The sequence below is a fragment of the Lepidothrix coronata genome, unplaced genomic scaffold, assembly GCF_001604755.1.
Source record: "Lepidothrix coronata isolate B3197 unplaced genomic scaffold, Lepidothrix_coronata-1.0 Scaffold5, whole genome shotgun sequence".
NCBI lineage: Eukaryota > Metazoa > Chordata > Aves > Passeriformes > Pipridae > Lepidothrix > Lepidothrix coronata.
The window spans coordinates 5,281,249-5,301,466 of record NW_016690185.1 but is presented as its reverse complement, the minus strand read 5'-3'; the positions used below and the strand labels follow the sequence as shown (position 1 = coordinate 5,301,466).

Here is a 20,218-nt window from a genome sequence, read left to right as displayed (position 1 = left end):
TCATAAAATTAAGGGAAAAAATACTAAGCCATTAGATGGGGAAAAAGACAGAAAAGGCAAGGAAAAAGGGTCAAAAGAGGTACAGAATTATGATAAAGACATATAAAGAAGCTGACTAAAAGCAGTTCCTGTCATACTCTTCAAACATTTATGTTCCACCTTCCTAAGTAGTGCAAATTTTGTTCTTGAGAACTACAAGGCTGACATGGTTAATCTTGTTTTCACATATCCCTTTAACTAATTAAAAAATCAGAAGCTCTACTTCAGAGCTCAGTATTTTTAATATGCTCAGATAATGCAATTAACTCGAGAAGAAAAGCATTTCGGTAAAGGCTTCACCTTGTGTACACTCTGAGATTATGCTCATTATTATTTTTATTCTAGATTCTTTTTGTGGGACAAAACCCTCCCATATTTTAATCCAGTGAAAAGCTATGCCTTTGAAACAGAACGTGATCATCTATTTATTTCTCCTAGAGACAAAACTGTGCTAATATTTAAAGGTTTGTCAGACAAAGGTGACTCAGTTCAACCAAAATGGGTGTTAGGCTCCCTTTGCTGACTGATGATTAATATTTTCACATCTAAGTTTGGATACAAAGATAACAGCTTGAAAGAAAAGGCTTGCTACAGGTTCTTTTCTATGGTGAACACTGAAAAAAATAATTTGCAGAGTAATAACCCAGAAATACAGTGTTCAGACATTTTATGTCTCCAGTTTTAGAGCTTCATTAAGAGTATTTAATTACCATCTTATAATTGCAATATTGGAGAAATCTAAATGCAATAGTTGCCTTCACAGGTCCATCAAAGGTGAGAAGAACTGTAGTGTCACATTAGTGTCTCAGTTGAGACTCAGAGAGGCTTCAGTACATCAGCATACACAACAACACGCTTTTCTAGGAATGAATTGTACTCTTCTATCAGTCTACAAAAATCAAGGAATGTCCTGAACTTATATAAAATTTGCATGCAAGTGGTCTAATCTGTAGTCACCAATTTACAAAAGTGAAGACATCCATGTTACAGCTAACATAAATCAACTAATCCATTTATTTGTATTTAACAGCTTCCCCTTATTGCACAGAATAGAAATACCCCGAACACAAATTGAGTTACTCTTTGTTGTATTGCATGAGTCGCTGCAGATGGTTATAATCATGAATGAATCACAGTTAAATGTAAAGACTGGAAGAAATCTGAAAGGAAAACAATATTTTGTCATCTGAGTCTTCTTTACCCTAATTTTATATTTACACGCATAATCTAGTGTTTTGCCTCTGACTAATTTTCTAAGCTTCAGATTCACCCCTCAGCAGATGTTTGTACTCATACTGACATTCACACTGTTGTCTTCTGTAGAGTTGAAGAGATCAGCATGATATTTAAAACATATTTCCCTTTGGACCTTATTGTCTTGTAATTGCAAACCTCCTAAATACAGAGCAAAGACTGCTTGGCTAATTTGAAACATGAACAATATTCACACTGCCAGCTTTCCTACTTTGCTTTTTAGGTTTTCTTTTTTAAACTCAGGTCAAATACAGAAAACATGCAAAGATTAGTTTTTAATTGCTCAGATGTTTCCAATGACTGCAAAATGTTTTCAATGCTCTATCTTCCTATGAAATAATTTCAATGGCAAAGATAGGTGTCTCCTTGGCCAAAGGGAAGATGTTGACCTGCCTGTAGATGTTCATGAGGAGGAGACAGTTGCAAAGAGGAGATCTGGATTCAGAAACAGCTGTCTAAAATGACACTTAACAGACTGAACGGATGTAGCAGTGTCTACTCACAGGGCTTCTTTTGCTGACATAAATGCATATTAAAAGCCAGAGCTATAGCAAAACTATTGAAAAAAATTACTTAGAGGAGCTCTAGTCTCATCTAAGAATTACTGTGTCTTTTAAAACACAGGGGACATCATGAATTTATGCCTATAGAACTATTTCCACACTGTTGTGCATGGATTGACCTGAATGTAGAGACTTTGTAGGTATGCTGGTGGGAAAGTCTACAGTGAGCTGCAGACCACAAAAAAACATTACAGAGGGTATGTCTGCTTAACCTATAAAACTGGTTTAATCAGATATAAGCAAAATCTGCTAACTGTGCAGTTCATTATGAGAATGCAAATTATAGTCCACATGCATGTAACATTACCAATCAGGTCTGAAAATGGGTGTGGGAATACTTTAAAAAAATTAATTATGTGGAATTGATTGCATAATACACAGGTATTCTGTGCTTACAGGCTGAAAAACTGCAGGATAAACTATGTGAAGATGTCTTCATGCTGATGTGTAAGGACTCAAAATTTCAATCAACATCCAAGATTCATTTTTCACTTCAGAAAACAATATATTGATTCATCCCTGTTTCCAAGATACTTTGATTAGAAATGCCAAGATAGTATAAATAAAAATTATTCAGATATGTTAATGTAATATCAACCACCTAGTTCTTACTGCCAAGTACAGGCAGACTGTGTCAGGTAAATACAACTCATTACTTACAGTTATGAAATGGATCATAGAACCATGGAATGGTTTGGGTTGTAAGGGACCTTAATCTAATTCCAGCTGCCCCCACCATGGGCAGGGATACTTTCCACTAGATCTGGTTGTTCAGGGCCCCATCCAACCTGTGTTTAAACACTTCCAGGGATGGGGCATCCACAACTTCTCTGCCCAGTCTGTTCCAGTGCCTCACCACCCTCATAGTGAAGAAAGAAATAAAAAAAATTAAAAAAAAATCCCAGCACATGTGAACAAAGATGTTCCTTATGCCTCAAATCAAGCTCTATGCAAGGCTTAGATATCAGCATGTCACTGCCCACTCTTAGTGAAGGCTGTTTCAAAATGTAATACCTCCCCCATGAGAAGAGTAATTACCTTTACCTTCCTTTGAGAGCAAGGTTTTAATACTTCACTTGATCTTCTCTTACCAGATGAGTGATAAGCCTATCATGCTGATGAATGAAAGGCAATCAACCCTCCTTACTACTAAGATATCTGTTAGATCTCATCCTTGGAGAACCACATACTTTTCTGAGCCAAGCAATAAGCTGAAAAACCTGCAGAGGCTCTGTGTAGCTCATGTCTTTGTCACATTTTCCCATTGAATCCATTCTGCTTGTTAAGTCCAGTACAGCACATTCAGCTTCAGCTGGCTGATGGGCTACAGCCCATTCCTAACAGGCAAAATCTTAGGAACTGTCAATTCTTGAGTTTACTCCTACATTGGGGATCTCCTTGCAGCCTTGGATTTAAATTAGACTTCTGAAAAAGGGCACATTGACTTGAAAATCAGTTTGACTCTTTCAGAAAGTGCAGATCAAAGTTTCAGTGACATCTGATTGGGAAAAACAACTTGAGGAAGGCCTCAGGTTCTCCCTGGGGGAGGATCCTGTTGTTATGATTGTTTAAAGTGGACAGCTATAGCAGATTATTTACTTATCTTCCTGTGCAAATCTCTTACAGCAGTGCAGTTTGGCTTCATGCATTTAACATCTACATGTATTAAAGCCTGTACATTAGCAAAGGTTATCAGTGGTAGCAATAATAAAGGTTATCTCTTCTCTGCGCCATGAACTGCCTAGAAATAGAGACACGCAGGATCATTTGGCTCCAATTGCTCATCTTTGTCTGGTTCACGAGCAAGCTCTTTCCCTATGCGAGGGAACAGGGCTGCTATAGATCCACAAACTTGCTGTACCAAAACTGTGACAGTGAAGCTCTGCAGGTCTGAAGGCAGAGCCCTTGGGGTGGATGTGGCAGAGCCAGGCATGTGCCCCTGTGTCCCTGGCAGCCCCTCTGCAGCACAGCATGGCAGCACCCTTGGCCTGGGCAGAACTACACACAGTGTGAGGGGCAATGGCCTCCCATACAGAGAAGGACACACTTGAATATGAAAAGGAGGAGGAGAGGACAGAGGCTGACATTTCTTGCATTTTGCTGAGCTGGCCTTTTACTCACGCTTTCACCATTTCATGCATTGACCATTGTCTTGTCTTTTACGTACCGTGCAATGTTGAAGAGCTCTGGATGGTAAGGTAGCTGGACTCGCATTTCTGTGATTCGATATCCAGGTCTCCAATTTTCAAGATCAGGCGTTTCCCTGGAGGCACTTGGATTTTCTTTTCACAAAGTGTGTAGTTTGGGTATGTACCGGGATAGTTCTTGGATGCCAGCGTCCCACTGTCTTGATACATCACTGTGTGCCCACACCCATCCCCTGCAACAGGAGAACAAAAAAGGAAGAGAAAAGAAATGTAATAAGAAAAATGCAAAAGAAATAAAAAACATATAAAGAAATACTGGCCACATAATCACGTCTCGTGCACCTTCCCCTTTTAAAAAAGTATTTTGAAATACTCCATTTCAGTTCTACTTCTGTTGGAACATAGGTAACTAAAATAAATCTAGTCACATTTCTCTTGTAAAGCAGTAGAAAGGGGGGTTGGAAACACTAATGAACTAAGCAGTATTTGACAGTACTGTACAGACAGTCTCTCTGGTTGTCTGCTTTACAGACAAACCCTACTGAATTCTGAAGAGAGGGTAACTGAATCATACATGAAAGCACAACAGACATGATTTAACTATGTACTATCATAGACCAAACACCTTACTTTCTTGTTGGCTTTCTTGTCTCAATTGCACAACACAAAAAAGCATGGAGGATAAGGTGAAGACACAGGAGAGGCTTCAAAAGGGGGATGTGCATTGTTAATGGTATGCAGGCTACTTCACAGTACATGCCTGGAAATACAAGTGCTGCTGCCTCCTTGCTCAAGGGATGAGGGCAGGTGCCCACAAAGCGTGTTTTCATGGCACTGTATAGAAGCCAGCTTGGCTTTGGAGCCTTTCCTTGGTGGAGAAGCATCTGAGGAACAGCTGCAGCAGAACATAGGACAACAGGAAAAGGCACATGGAAATACATGGGGGGATGTGTGGACTGACATGGAAAACAGGAAGCATCCACAGAGGGGAAGGAAGCAGGTATCAGATAAGAGACCTTGACTATTAAAGGAAGCAATTTTTACTGAACTATTTAAAAGTATACTAGTAACTTAAAATTGATATATTAAAGCCTAAGCCATTTCATTCTGCTCAATCATTCAAATAATGGAAACTTTTGCAACAGTGAAACTAGGATCATATACATGTGCATGTAGGCAGTCCTTAGCTTTAGGTCAGGTAGGGCACAGGCATTCTTTACATAGGAGTCTTGTATACTGCTTTTCTTTATCTCTGCAAAACTGAAGCTAATCCAAGAAATGTTAATAAAACAGACAGTCCTGCAGAGCTGAGAATTCACAATGTCCTCTTCACCTACCCAAAATTTTACTTTTGGGGATATTTTGGTTAAACTGTTTTGGTTTGTGCATTTTCATTACTATCTGAACTTCCTTCCACAAACACTAGGAAAAACAAACTTCAGGTTTCATAAGATTATTTAAAAATAAACAAGAAATGAAGTGTTGAAAAAGAAACATGACTTATTGGGGTTTGTTGGGCAAAGTGGCATGCTATGCAAAGATAAGCTCCAAGCTATCAGACTTTGACTTACTACCATATAATTACACTGCCATTTTATCCAAATCACTCAACTGTTTTTTCACAAGCAACCACATTTATTTTGAAGTTTTAGCATTATTACTAGCTTTGTTGCCTGCTATTTATTTTTGTTGCAGGTTCATGCTGGGAATAGAGGGGAATAGAAGATACAGATCCAAAATAAGATCACTGTAAAACATATTCAATATGTTGTTTTCAGATCTTGTTCACATTCTTTAAAAAAAATCTGTTGTTCCAGTTTTTTATCTAAGCGTTATTGATTTTAGGATGCATAGGAAAATACTCAAGATGAAAGAAAAACTAGCCTCATAAGCAAATAATCTTTTAATGGAAGCTTTCTGCAACTGGAATAAAACTATAAACAGCAATACAGTACATGAGCTATCAACTTTCTGAACAGAGAGAGGGGTCCACAGTGGTCCAGAAAATGTAAAACCAGATCACTTCTACCTGAAAACAGTACTACCTTGCTGCCTATGTAGCCAATTGCTGTGTAATAAAAAAAAAATGCCCATGGCCTTCAATTTACACTGCACGTTTCTATCTGTGAGCATTTGCTTTAGCTGGGCTGGTGAAAATAAAGTAACTACAATCTTGAGCTTAGTTTGCAACTTATCCTTATTAGGAAAGAAAAGGGAAAACAAAGGGCAAAGTTACAGGACCACATGGGGATGAACTCCTTAAAATGGAAAGTCTCATATTCACGTAGTTTTCATCTCATTGGGCTATATTCTGGCCTGTGTCACCTTGGTACACTCCTAAGGATCCTTTGTGGTATAAAATGCTCCTCAAAAAACTGTAAAGACATTGCTATCATGGTAAGACCCTGACAACTGTCCAGGTCACACAGCCTTATATTTCTGCAGAAAGTGTAGAGGCAAAACTGTGCATGAGAGACCTCAGCCTGCCTCTGTCGAGGTTATACAAGGTCTTGTTCCCAGGGAAACTCCTTCTTTTTTGTTAAATCTGTGTTTGAGTCAGAGTATTAACACCTGAACATCTTTTGAGCTAAGAATGCATAAATGCTCTTTTCTGACTTTTCACTGGTGGGTCATGGTCATTCAAACACTCAGGCTGATGAGAGGTAGGCTCAGCATCAGCCTGCACCTGTGACATCCCTTGCTGCCTCTGTTCTTGCCTGCCTCAAAGGAAAAGCTAATGATAAAAGCTTGTTTGCCACAAGAACTGAAGTAGTGTCCAAGAAGTCAGACCAAGTCCTAGTAACTATTGTTTCTTACAGAGAAGGCTGACTGCAGCTCTGAATTTTGAGTTTCTCAGCAAGATTACCAGAACAAAGAAAAATCTTACACCGAAATTTGCTGTAAAACCCATCCTAGGGAAGGAGTCAGAAGGTATAGAGGGAAGGTACAGCAAAGCTCAGGATCTTGTGGTTTAAAGAGAGATTTAATGATTAAATGTTAGTGAAAAAAATTACAAATATAACACCATTATATAACAAGGGCTCAGAAATGGAGGCAAGTTGTAAGAAATTCAAAGCATATCCCTATTTTCAAATGAAAAATGTGAACAATACTACTATTAGTTTTGTTCTTACTATTTTCCACAGAAAATTTTGATTTTCAGTAGAAATGTATTGGCCAAACATCAAAAACACTGAGTTGAAAACACAACTCCTTGTCCTTATGAAAACTATCATTTAAATTCCTGACGTCACACTCTTTTCTATAGGCACAGCTCTTCTGCCTGGAAATATGTTTATTCGACTAGTCAGTTTGACACAGAATTTCTTGCTGACACTGAATTTTAAATTAGCACTACTTCTGAGAACTGTTTTCTATCACCCCATTTGGCAAGAAGCTGGCAGCCTTGCCTCAGACATCCAAGTTTCATCACTTCTCACTGGACAGGAGCAAAGCAAATATTTGAGCACAAGGTATTCAGCAACCAGAGTCTAAACCTACTTAGATTTAATAAAATCTCCCCACAGCACTAGAAGTTATTTAAAGCACATCAAACATGCTTTATAAAACAAGTTCCCATGGGCATTTGAATCAAGACCAAGATCATAGTCTCTGGATCATGGCCCTCTTGGCCTCCAGGTTGTACCAAAGACAACACAGCACTGAAATTAGGGCTGTTTACCAGAGATGAAAATACTCTCCTAGGGCAGACAATGGAAACAGCTCCCCAAGAAGTGAGAACCACAGCTGCCACCTTCTGCCACAGCAGTGAGCACACCACTCACACCTTGCTCTGTCTCACATGGTGCTCACTGAGAGCAGTGCATCTTTTTAAAACCAAACCCGGGACCCCACCAGAAGACACCAGCACATGTCTCTGTGGTGAGAGCAAGAGGAGATACCAAGTGGCTGGCAGATAGTACCATTTCCCACCCTCAGACACACACGTGATGAATGTGTGTGGGACAAGGTGGAAAAGTATCTCCAAGCTGCTCTGTCTGGGCTGGGTCTCACCACGGCTGCTGGCTAACAGGCCGGAGGGCCCCCTATGGGATCTAACCTGCCCAGGAAGGATGTAGGTAATGAAATCAATGTTCTCAAACAAGCTCTGGCTCCACACTGTGAGCTACCCTCGGCACAGCCCCTAACAGATTCTGAGGCTTTAGCAAAATGATGGTGGTGCCAGAGGCAGCACAGCTAGAGATCTCTAAAATGATGCTGGTTCCTTCAGGCACCCTCTTATCATCCAGAATCACCTGGCTGGGATGATTCGCTCCTCCCTTCCCAAGCCCAGCACACAAGCTGAGCCCTGGTCTCTCACTCCTCTGCTCCCTGGGCTTTTCCACCCCTTACAACACATGTACATGTGCACAGTATCTTCATCCAAACAGTCATCACATCCCCTTCTCAGCTAGGGAAAAGGTTACAGTTTTTCAAATAAGTACTATAAAAAGTTTCTATGTGCTGCACCTTTCAGAAACATGTTGATACGGCCAACTACAAAACAGTTACAGAGTACGGTATCAAAGCACACTTTCAAAAGCATTGCTACAATATCCTGGCTGCAAACAGCTGCCTTTTTCATCCTGATTCACCCTCATGAAGCAATTCATAACAGATTGGACCTAATCCAGGGCTAAATACGTGTTATACCTAGGCCTGTTCATATGCTCAGCTTGTGGTTCCCTTCCCCCCTTCCATTCCATCGGACAAGCCAATTCATTCTTGGTACCAGCATTTCACTCTTGGCGCCTCTGGTTACAGACTCTTGCTACCTGCTGCCCTTTGGCTGCCCATCTCTTCCCACCAGCATGAAGCCCCACAAAGCAACTTTATCTCCCTCTCTGCCTCCTCTCCCAGTTTGACATCCTTTTGCACAGCCACCTTCATGGTGATGCCTGGGACAAGGCATGCTCTCCCCACCCTGCATGAGGCCAGGGAGCAGAGCTGTTGGGGGCTGATGGCCTATCCTTCCTTCCCATTCCTTTCTCCCTTGAGAGGAGAGAGCAGAAAACTGAGTCTGTATACCTAAATTTTTGATTCAGCCAAAAAAAAAAAATCGGCATTTTCTGAAAAGCCACAGCTGCAGATGGACAGTGTCAAGGTGGAGAGTCAACGGTACAGCTCTGAGAGCTCTGATGAGAAACCACAAAGAGAAATAAGATTTGTCTCATCTTCCACATTGCTTTCACTGAAGTAATCGCTCCAGCTTATTAAAAGCTACAATATAACTGAGCCAAGAAGGAGTTTTGCATCTGTGTTTGAAATGAGTTATGCATAAGAACATAAAAGTATCTAAAAAAGAAATCAATTCCTTCCAGTCAAACCTGTGCCATCCCTGCTCACGTGGGATAGAGAAAAAGACAGGGAAAAACCAAGTTTCTTGCTAAATGCCATATAAATCCACTGGTGTGGTCTGAAAACACTTCATGTTTTCATACAGCTACTTTAACTTCCATTACTAGTGGAATCATGCACACTGCAAACACAGATGTGTTCATGCCTTCACTGCTTTCTGAGGTGACGGAGTAAAATCTAGAGTTTAGTTCTTCATCTCTAACCTCTCTGCTGCCAAACCTGGGTCAAGAGCATCAGATCCTTATTGTGCCATTATAACAGAAGGGAGAGAGCTCCACACAGCCAAGACCTAAACCCATCACTTTTCTAGAGAATGGTGAGATGTCAGACCTTTGTGCTTTTTCTGGCAGTGACATCAAGCAGGTAACTAAAATGAAGGGCAACATCACAGTCCTGTGGCATTGCTGGGCAGGTGAGTACCCCCAGTCCTCTTTCCCAGCAGTGCTAGGGGTCAGAGCCACAGGCACCATGTGGGCAGTGGGGGGATGGCCATGCATTTGAGGATTTCACAAACCACCAGATTCAGGACAGATGCCACTTACACCAGCTAAGCAACTGGCTGAGCCCTGCTTCTAAAGTATATAAATACACAGCAGGATTTTTTCAAAAGTCCAGCTTTACATTCTTCACAATATTTTGTGGATACAGCAAAAATAATTTTCAAATAATGAAAGAAACCATTAAAAATTAAGGCAAGTCTATAATCATCTGAAAAAAACCAGTGATTGGCATCTTCCATGGCCTTTCAATTAGTATTAATATCTGTTTAAGGGAAGAAGTCTCCCACTCCACAGTATGCCATACTACAAAAGGAAAAACAAATAGTGTGTAAACATTTTCTTTGAATTGCATTTTAATTTGACTCCATTAGGTTCCCAGGAAACATTTTAACTTCTGCTGCAGCAGCTCCTGAGGACACCCATTTTGCTGCCCAAGCTAACCAAGCAGTGGCTGGCAGGAGGGCCAAGAGCAGGAAGAGAAGGTAGAGCAGCAGAAGAAACAAAGGAAGATTGTGGAGTGCTGATTTTGTTGCCCAAATTATTTACTTATGAACTTCAAAGGGATGCAAAAGAGAAGGAGGCCAAATAAACCACAGAATGTTTTCCCCTCCTCTTCACAGACGTTATTTACTGTAATGTTGCTCTTAGAGTAGAAATGAGAAAAAAGCAAATGATCTCCAGTTGGTTCCACAGTGGTTCCATAAATCACAAATTCCCACCATGCGCCCATCTGCAATCACCCCTATAGCCTTTCAGGCTCCAGCTGGGGGCTGGTTCTCCTCAGGGTGTCCTCTGCAGCCAGCCTCAGGAGATGCTCTGCCTCAAACGTATAACAAGTTATTTTGGTAACCAGTTGGATTACCATCATCCAGTACAGAAAAAAAAAAAAATCCCTGACAACCCCTCTAAATGTCTTATCTAGCAAAGTAGCTTACATCCATACTACCATTTTTCAAAGTTAAAGAGTTTTTTAGCAATTGCAGCACAGCCATCTGCCAGTAGCCAGGGAAATCTTTCCAGCTGTGCTGACCTACATGGTAGTGGACTTTGCTGGATTGCTACAACTGACCTGGGCAGCCTTTACTATCCCAGAAACCTCTCACCCTTGCAGAAATTCACAAAGGCAAAAACCTAGCAAGATCTGAGATTTTATTTATTTAGCTGCTAAAAGGTCAAAAGAAAGCAGAAGTCTCCTTATAAGCAACTTCGCCTGTCAACAGAAAGCCATATTCACTGAAGAGGGAACTTTACATTCAGCATGCAGGTTTGAAACCTGAACAAGTAGTAAAGTCTTACTTAAACTAACAAAAATGCAAACCAGAAACTCTCTCACTGAAACTCTTCCAGAATCCATAAAGACTTGATTAACTTTGCTACTTAAAATAACTTCCTGGAAAGCAACCATCTCATCTGCATATACATTTTAGGGACTTGTATCAGGATGAAGCCTAACACTACCTGGCAGGAGACCTCAGTGACAGGACAATTCAGATTACTGTAGAAATCACAGTGCAAAAGAAGAGAATAGCAGCTACAGCCTGATAGTTCCTTTCCTATGAATTATTTATGAGTACACAGGATTAAGAAGGACAAAATCCTGAAACAGAAAAGGGATAAGGTTTATACAAAATTGCAAATAGCATTGTACGGCTTTCTTACTTTGCTTTTATTATATATGCAAATAGTAGCAAATGAGGTTTGCCTTTGATTTTCAGTATCACTACCTGGTTCCATCACAATCTGTGAAAGATAGACAGTACCAGAGTACATGTCAAAAATAACCATGGTTTAGTTGCTGCTTCTAGGACTTAGGTAGTATACCCAAATGTAGTCCGCCAGAGTGGCAAGTTTCAGTATTGGAATTTGCTTTTCAGCACTCTAAATACAGCAGTCTTGTGCTTGTGGGTGTGAGAAAACTTCTATGCCTTTTTAGCTGCTGAAACAAAAGAGATTTGTAGATTATTTACTTATTTCCTGCATAGTTGCATTTAATATTTGTCAGTGCTTTTCTTTTATGAAGGTGGCATATTGCTGAGATTGACCACCTCAACATCTTACTATTCTGTGTGGTTTTGGACAGAGATAGGAGAACAGTTACATATGTATAGAAATATCAGACGAATTTTAAGTGTAGGGTCCTCTTTTTGCAAAAGGGAATTTGATTTTTTGTTTTCTAAATAAATACCTGCTTCTTTGAGATACATGCCCATAGTATGCACCTCAAGTGCAGTGAAGGCACTGAGAAGTTAATTCCCAAGCACTTGTAACTGCGTACTCGGAAAGAACTGTGAAGGATTCTAAATGAATGGGAAGATGGCCATGCTCCACCCATGGTCACCAGCCACCTCTGTACAGTAACTCAGAATCCTGTTGATGCTTCAGTGCTATGAAGGTTATGGGGAACAAATATCTCACAGACAGAGGTTTATTCCCTTGCCCCTCTGCCTACAGCATCCTAGCAAGGTGTCGACGACAGGGCTGCAGCAGGAGATGGAGTTCTCTCCGGCTGTGTGCTGGGCTGCCCCTGCATTGGAGGGACATTTTGCCATTAGGGCATCTCCTCTGATTCTGCTGATTTGTGGTAAACATACAGTTGAATTTTTATTAAGGGTTTTTTCAGGCAAAGTAGGAAATGCTAATCTTAACTGAAAGTCATATCATATATATGCAAATTGTTTGCTCTACTTTCTCCATCTGTTTTCTTCTCAGGTTTTTCTCTTCACTATGCTTTACTGGAGATTAACTTACAGTATATTGCACCAAATTTGGACTGTGTGGGAAACATATGCTGCAATCTCAGGGCCAGACTCGAATATTGGGTTTCACAGGAATATTCACAGCAGTGCTAAGGACTGACAAACCCACAGGGACAGGAAATTTAGAGACACCACAGTAAGGAGAGGCTGAAGCAGAGCTGTTCCAGTTACAGTAGCAGGTGGGAAGGCAAGATTTCAAAACAGTTTTAATTTGGGCAAGAGGAAATGGTTGAACATGACAGAATGAAACTACACACTCCCCTTATTTTAATATGTAATTCCCTTGTTAGTGTGATACAAGTCAAACAAGATATAAAGTTAGCAATGATGCAAGGTAGTCTTTTTCTTGAAATCAAACCTATCCTGGCTTACTTGACAAATCATGCATTCACCTTTTATGCCTGTATTTCTAGGTGGAATATGTGATTTGTTAGTAAGAAGGGACAACAGAAAGCATGCCACTTTTCTGCGACCAAATTATGCAGACACTCCATTATCCCCAAGGTATAAATTAACAAATATCTCTTTAAAAAAGTAATTGGTTTCTGATGGAAACAATAATCACCTTTTATTAGCAAGATATATTTTTTTTCTTTTGTCTTTTTACTCAGTGAACCCAACATCTGGGAAACTAGCTATTTCCTCCTTGGTTATTGCAAATTAACAAGAAGTGGTTTCTTGCAACTCCAGTAGGAATGGAAGCAAAAATTAACTGAATTAAGATTAACTTACTATTCTGACCTGAAACACTGAAAGCAAGAAAAGCCTTCTACCAGTATTGTCACATTACCAGCCTGCCTGATGCTTGTCATCAAGGTATTAACCACAATGGTGCATGCAGAAGCTCCATACACCAGGAAACTTTGTTACCTCTCTGGCTAATTGTGGTTACAGATAGTCGCTGTGAAAAATATTTTAAATTAAAAAATAGAGAGGAAAGCAGCTACAGCATTACTTAAGTACTGTAGTCTTGGTTGTGGTACCATATATGGCCCACACCATCATTTCTGTGACATGTTAATATGAGACTGCACAAAAGGTATTTGCTAATGGATGTAGAAAATAGCACAGAAGAGTGTATTTTATGCCCCTCTGTGTACATCACGTACACTGAAACTCCATAATTTCATTTTGACTGGAATTTTTTGATTAGCAGTACTATCAAACAGTCATGTTTTCCAGTTTTGAGACAGGATACAGCAGAAAGATCTGAACAGTTTTTCACTCATTTCAAGAGTGAATACCTCAGTGTAACTGCTCAATTTATTTTGATACAGTTTTATTTTGCTTTCCACCTCCAGAATACAGGGACCGAAATTCATCTAAAAACAAAATAGCGATTAATTTTCAAAACACAAGCACTAGCAAGGACCATGAGTTTAACCACACCTCTTCTGTCTGTGCTAAAATACCAATAGAGCATTAAGTGCTGACTCTTCGGGTTTGAAAATGTTAACACTTACGACCACTCAAAAAACCTCCAGTTCTGTAGCTCACAGGCATTTCAACTTCAATTCCCTTGTAGCATACTGACATAAGAAACATGGGATAATATAAACTTCTGTCTTTGGGAGAAAACTGAAACAGGGAATGCAATAGCTCTAATGTGAGCCATGGACCTTGCTGCTGAAGTCTCCCAGTGGAGGGGGACCCACAGGATACTTGAATTTATTTTACAGGTTAAAATATGTATTTTCATAGCTGGAGGACAAAGTGGATTTTTTTATTTTTTTTTAGTGTGTGTGTGTGTCATGAGTTCATTTTACAGATGAAGCATAGCTGACATTAAGTCAAAGCAACACGCCAACACAGAACTGGTGTGGTACCAGAGCAAAACACAAGTAGTTTCAGACAGAAGCTGCACATTTCCCTTCTGCACAGTTACCACAGCTGCAACAACAAGGCTCAGGCATGTAACAAAAGCCATTCTGTTTGGGTGGGTGAAGAAATCCACCTATGCCTTCAGCTTTTTGAGGTCTCCCCTGCTACTCCATGAAGAAAAGTTTTGTTTGATTTCTGACAGGCCTTTGTATAGCATGAGGGATCACATCCAGAATTCCCCATGTGTTTTTGTAATTCGAAATAAAACAAATAAACACAATTTTATTCAGTAGACATGAACATCTGGAAGATGACATCAACATGACTTCAACTTTAATGTCAAAGCAATAGACTGAAATCCAATATTGTTGAACAATTTGTGGTGGAAGTGCCAGAAACCTGAACATCATGGAATAAAATTGTGATGGATACAAAGTTTCTGCCACAGCTGAGGGAAGAAACAATGTTTTAGAGCTTTACTAAATGACTCACCAACACTAAGGTAATTACAGAAGCAACTTGGGCATAAATGTGTAATACTAAATATAAAACTGAAGAAGATACTGGTTCTGTAAGAGGACTGGGGACAGGATTTCTGGTCTTGCCTTGCTCTCTTTTCCCCATTTATTCTTCTGTCCCTCATCATGGCACTTGAAACACCTTTAGTGAAGCTCTTTAGAGATGGGTAAAGACTGCAAAGCATGGGCACACTTGTCCTTCCCTCTGCCCATGTGGGAGAGGGAAGAATGGAGCAGCCACCCAGGAAGCTGCTACCACCAGACAGTAATCCTGTCCCATCAGGGGGATGGAAATAACGAGTAAGGTCACACTGGGACTGGAAATCCTGCTCAGGGAGGATGAGAAAGTCCCATCACCACCAAAATAAGCCTTCACATCTTGGAAGGAAACTCCCAAGAAGCAAGTCTTGTCTCTGTCAAAAGAAGAGACAGGGAGAGAGGGAATGAAAAGACCAAAATATTTCCTCCTCATAACACTCAACTCCCAGGCTTAATTATACAGGATCAACAATCCTAACCATAACTACTGGCAGGCTCTCTACATAAAAGAGCCAACCTCAAAAATGTGGTTTTAGCACTCACACAATTTTTACAGACAAAAATCAGTTTAATTAGATAGTTTGTAATTTCTTTTGAAAGCAAAAATGAAAATCTCTGTATACTCTTAAAACTAGTCAAACCACTCTCCTTTTTTATTTAAACATCACTATTAGCTTGTCCCAGTTTGAAGTTTCCCACTCACAGTTGTAACACTAATTAAACCTTTTGGGGAAGTTGTGTGCTCGTTCTTATGCATTGCTATTAATATTTTTTATTGCAGTTAGCTGGGATCCAACACCATTCCAGTCAGAAGGATTTTATTTGGATTTTGTCTGGCTTATTTTATTCTTACCAGATGGTGCAAACCCATGTGTTGATGAGTACATGCCACAGGAGAGCATCTGATACGATACAGCCAGCCCCAAATTACAGTGATGTCTATGCTGAGGACTTCATTGCCTGCCACCACGTAGGACCACACTTCTTGGCACGGTGTGTTAGCTCAGATGGGCTTTCAAAACTATACTACTGGTACCTAAGATGGGTTTGAGAAGGTATCTTAGGCATCTATATACAGTAGTGTGAGCATCCTCAAAGCTGGTTTTTTCAAACTAATTTTTACTGTGCTACACATGTAACTCAAGTGGACCAAAGGTGACATAGTTTTAATAAACAGAAATGAATGTATTTTTGCATGTCCAAATCAACAAATAATTTTCATGAAATATCATTCAGTAGCCGTGTAGGTAACAACTTTCCCAAAGCATCTTCTCCTTGCATTGTCAGCAAGACTCTTGGTAGCCTACCTGTCTCTGATTTTGTTTGAAATATATCCCCTGATAAACTAAAGAGAAGTACATATAAAGAGCTTAGCGCTATTTATAGCAAAGTCTGTGTGACTGAAAACATAGCAGTTTTCTTGTGGTGGGTACATGTATTGCTTATGAACTGCAACTGGAAAACTGTTGCCTCCCTCTTTAGCAATTCTAGTCAGCATTCCCAAGGCAAGAGAGAGAGCCAAGGAAGGAAACAAGACATAAGGACAAAACACAAACAAACTGAAAATTTACCAATGACTTATATTCAAAAACTGGAGGGGGGGGGTGTACAAGAAAAATTCATCTCAATCTGCATTTCAAACTGCTGGAAATGGGCATACAAAGTGGATTAGCAGGATCATATCAGTATTCTTCAGGTAAGGGTTTTGTGAAAGCCTCTGAGAACAGGCATAATCATTCATAATTACTGGATACACTGTTGTCACATTAAATAACAGCCTTTCCTCAAAACATTTAAAAGTCTACTGCCCATCAATTCTTGCAACTGGGCATTGGGTGCAACTGGCAACAGATCCAGGAATACTGCAAGCACAGCTCACTCCGGGATGCTGATCTGCAAATCCCACGTGAACTAGTTTCATAGCTGTGCTTTATTTGAAGTGAAAATAAATGAGGTACAGCAAGAGCAGTGGCTTAAATCTTGTTCTTAATAGATTAAAATCCCCATTCCTCTTATGCTTTCCTACAGACAAACAACTCTCAGGTCATTTTAAAGTCCTATTGGCCAGAAATGTGACAGAAAATGAATGAAAGCTCTGAAAGACTAAGATCCAACTCTCATTTCTGATACCCACAATTACATGGTTCAAGGTCTTTTAAACGACTCCAGAAGAAAAAACAGGGAATGGTGAAAGGCTTTGCCTCCATTCTGCCTTGGGTCCTAAATGCTGGAGGAGACTTTTAGAAGAGGTACCAGGTCAGGCACGGCTGTGTGAGGTTGGCAGGCAGGCAGTATGTTTTGTAGTCATCAGCAAAGAACTGAAACCCCAAGAGAAGATCAGTGTACAGCAGAGTAAAAAGAGAAAAGAACCACCTTTTATTAGAAATCCCAAAGCTATTTATCACTCATGGGCAGTCACAGATGCACTATTTGTGCCCAGATGAGACCTACTAAGCCTAAAAATATTTTTAGTTAAAATCAGCTCCCTAAGTGCTCAGCCTTTATTATCATTATTTTATGGACAACAAAATTCTACATTCATAGTTGTCCTGGGACAACACATACAGTTAACATATTTTCAAGAACAGAAAGAGAGTTGACACCTGGACTCTGATATGAGCCATTCTCTGAAGTAACCAAGCCATAGTGAAAAAAGGGCACTTTCCTTAATTTGAAACTTACTTAAGTAAAAGAACATAAGCTGTAACAGCTACTTCATCCTTGTTCTGTATCACCCCCCAAGAAAAAAACTAAGGGAAATGTGAAGGCTGCAGGTTGTGCAGCCAGCTCATGACAGGTCAGAAAAATGTATTGCTTTATTTTTAAAAATGGGTATTTTAAAATCAATATACTTACACCAGCACATCTTTGAACCAGCTAGTGGGAGATACCAGTGGTGAGGAGATATAGAATTATCTGAAACTCAAGCCTGATTCACTCTGGCACTTCTCCTGCTCCATTACAACTTTTAAATCAAGTCAAGAAGCTTGTGTAACAGGAAGTTTGTGTCCACTTATCTCCTTTCTCCACTGGTGTGACTTTAGAACACTTAGCCCCTAATTTATAGGGTAATAGTAATAAACAAACACATAGAAAAACTGCCCTCTGAGAAGAAAGGAAAGGGGGGACAGAGAATCAACATCTTTTCTGCTTTCTAGACACTGGACAGACTTGTACATTTGAGTTTGATCCAAAAAGAACCAGGCAAAATATTACTTGTGTTTCCATGCTGTTGGTTTGATATCATGAATACAACATAAATGCTTTTACCAGTTAATGTGGGAATACAAACAAGGAGGGACATTCATACTTACTGCTCTGTGTTACTGTATGCACAAAAACCCCCAGAAATCCCAACAAATTTACTATTTCTCACTCCTCGAATGACTTTCTTCTCCTTGAGGTCATTGTGTGAGAAACAAACATTGGTGAAAGAGGAAACAAACAAAAAAACCCCACGAAACACTGACAAAAAGAAGAGATTAAAGGAATATTTTTTGTTTGCTACATATGTTTCCTGAAACATATCAAATTGGAGTCCCAACACACTGGGGACAGAATAGCAAAGCTGCCATGAAGCTGGTAGGTGGAAAGGCAACACGACTCACACCAAACTCTCCCTTCTGTGGAGATCCATACCAGAAATCTCTGTTAAAAGAAGGTTTTAGGAAAAATAGGTATAAATCAGCCGAAGTACTTTGTGTCATTGCCTGCATGCAACGCTAATTCACAGCACTAATTATGAAATTTGCAGCCAAGTTGGAACATTGATAGGGGAGCTTCTAATTTATCTGAATGCATTGTCAAGCTCATTATGACGCTTAGCTTCCAGTATTAACTATTTTATCGGTGGCTGTTAGTGAACTCTTCTAAGACGGGTGCATCAGGCCATGCAATGCCACTGCCAGAAGGTTGCAACTCCTCGGTAGGAGATGTCATGTGTACTTGTAATTTACACAGGAAGCTTAACTGTGAGCCGCATAAAAACAGATGCTGAAAAGAACAGTACCTGCGCCCTAATTGCAACAAACTGCACTATCACAAAAGGGCTCGTAAAATCCCCTCGAGATTCCGACGGAACTTTGTCCCGGCACGAGTATGGGCATTTCCCGTTTTCAGCGAGACAGTGGGAGAGCAGAGCTGCCTACAGGCAGTCTCAGCTGTGGGACAGGGGCTGCCGGCCCCGGTCGGAGCAGACGCGGTACTGCCGGTGTCCGAGCGTCTCCCGCCGCGCCCCGGGGCTCCCGCCAGGGCTGACGAGGCGCGGCCAAAGACGGGCGCCCAGGTGGCCGCTCCCTGCCTCCTGCGCGCAACTTGCTGGGGACTTTTTCGCCACTTACTCGACTTATTAAAAAGCAAAACAAAACAAAATCCTAATTAACAAAGATCAAGAAAGACGTAGTATACATTTACCATAAGGCCGGTTACCACTTTAATCTCGCAGCTACTCAGACACGGGGATAAACCCGGCGAGGATTAACGAGGTCAACTATATACAGCCCTGAGAGCAGCTCAGGCTACGCTCATGCCGAGCAGCGAGGCGAGGACGGTGGGGATCTCCCCCAGCAGCCACCGCTCGCCCCCGGCGCAGGGAGCCCCTCGGGGGCCGTGCACGCCGCCGATCTCCCCCCCACCCCGCTCCTGGACTCACCCAGCGTCTCCGCCCGCAGCCAGAGCGGGGCCGAGGCTCCGAGCAGCAGCGAGAGCAGCAGCGAGGGGGCGGCCCGCGCCCCCCCGGCGGGGCCCATGGCTCCGGCTCTCGGCGGGCCGGGCAAGGCACAACTTCCCCACTTCCCTCCTGCTCCTTTCTCTTCCTCTCCTCTTCCTCCTCCTCGTCGTTGGGGCGGCTCCGGGGCCAGCCAGCCCTCCCGCGGAGGGGGGCGATCAACTCCCGGCATCCTTCCCCCCCGCAGGTGTTCCTGCGGAGGCGGAGAAGGGGCCGTGCACGGCTGCCTCTGGCCCCGTGCCCCGCCGGTGGCCGGGCTGCAGCGCTGCTGCCTCCTGCCTCCCTCCTCCCCGGCCTGGGGCTGGGGGTGGAGAGAGGAAACGGGAGAAGGGGAAGCGCCACTATTCCCATTGGGCTGCCGCGCGGGGTATCTCCTCCTCCTGCCGTGGACCGAGGGGCCGGCGGTTCCCGGCGCCCCGTCCCCTCCCCGAGTGCTGTTTCTCCCACCCACCGGCGCTCTGGGGTGCTGCACCGGGATCGTGGGTCTCCCAGCGGTT

The 20,218-nt window shown here is 41.6% G+C and overlaps 1 protein-coding gene across 2 annotated transcripts in view; it reads right to left on the bottom strand.

The window, feature by feature from the left end:
* The window catches only part of DCBLD1 (discoidin, CUB and LCCL domain containing 1), a 48,599-nt gene extending 28,636 nt beyond the window's left edge, over positions 1–19,963 (bottom strand). For both annotated transcript variants that reach the window (XM_017830571.1, XM_017830580.1), the window contains exons 1-2: positions 19,647–19,963; positions 4,024–4,236 (exon numbers count right to left, since the gene is read on the bottom strand). In XM_017830571.1, the coding sequence (XP_017686060.1) occupies positions 4,024–4,236; positions 19,647–19,893 (460 nt within the window). In that variant the 5' untranslated portion in view covers positions 19,894–19,963. The remainder of the gene's footprint in view (positions 1–4,023; positions 4,237–19,646) is intronic.
* Between the last annotated feature and the right edge of the window lie 255 nt (positions 19,964–20,218).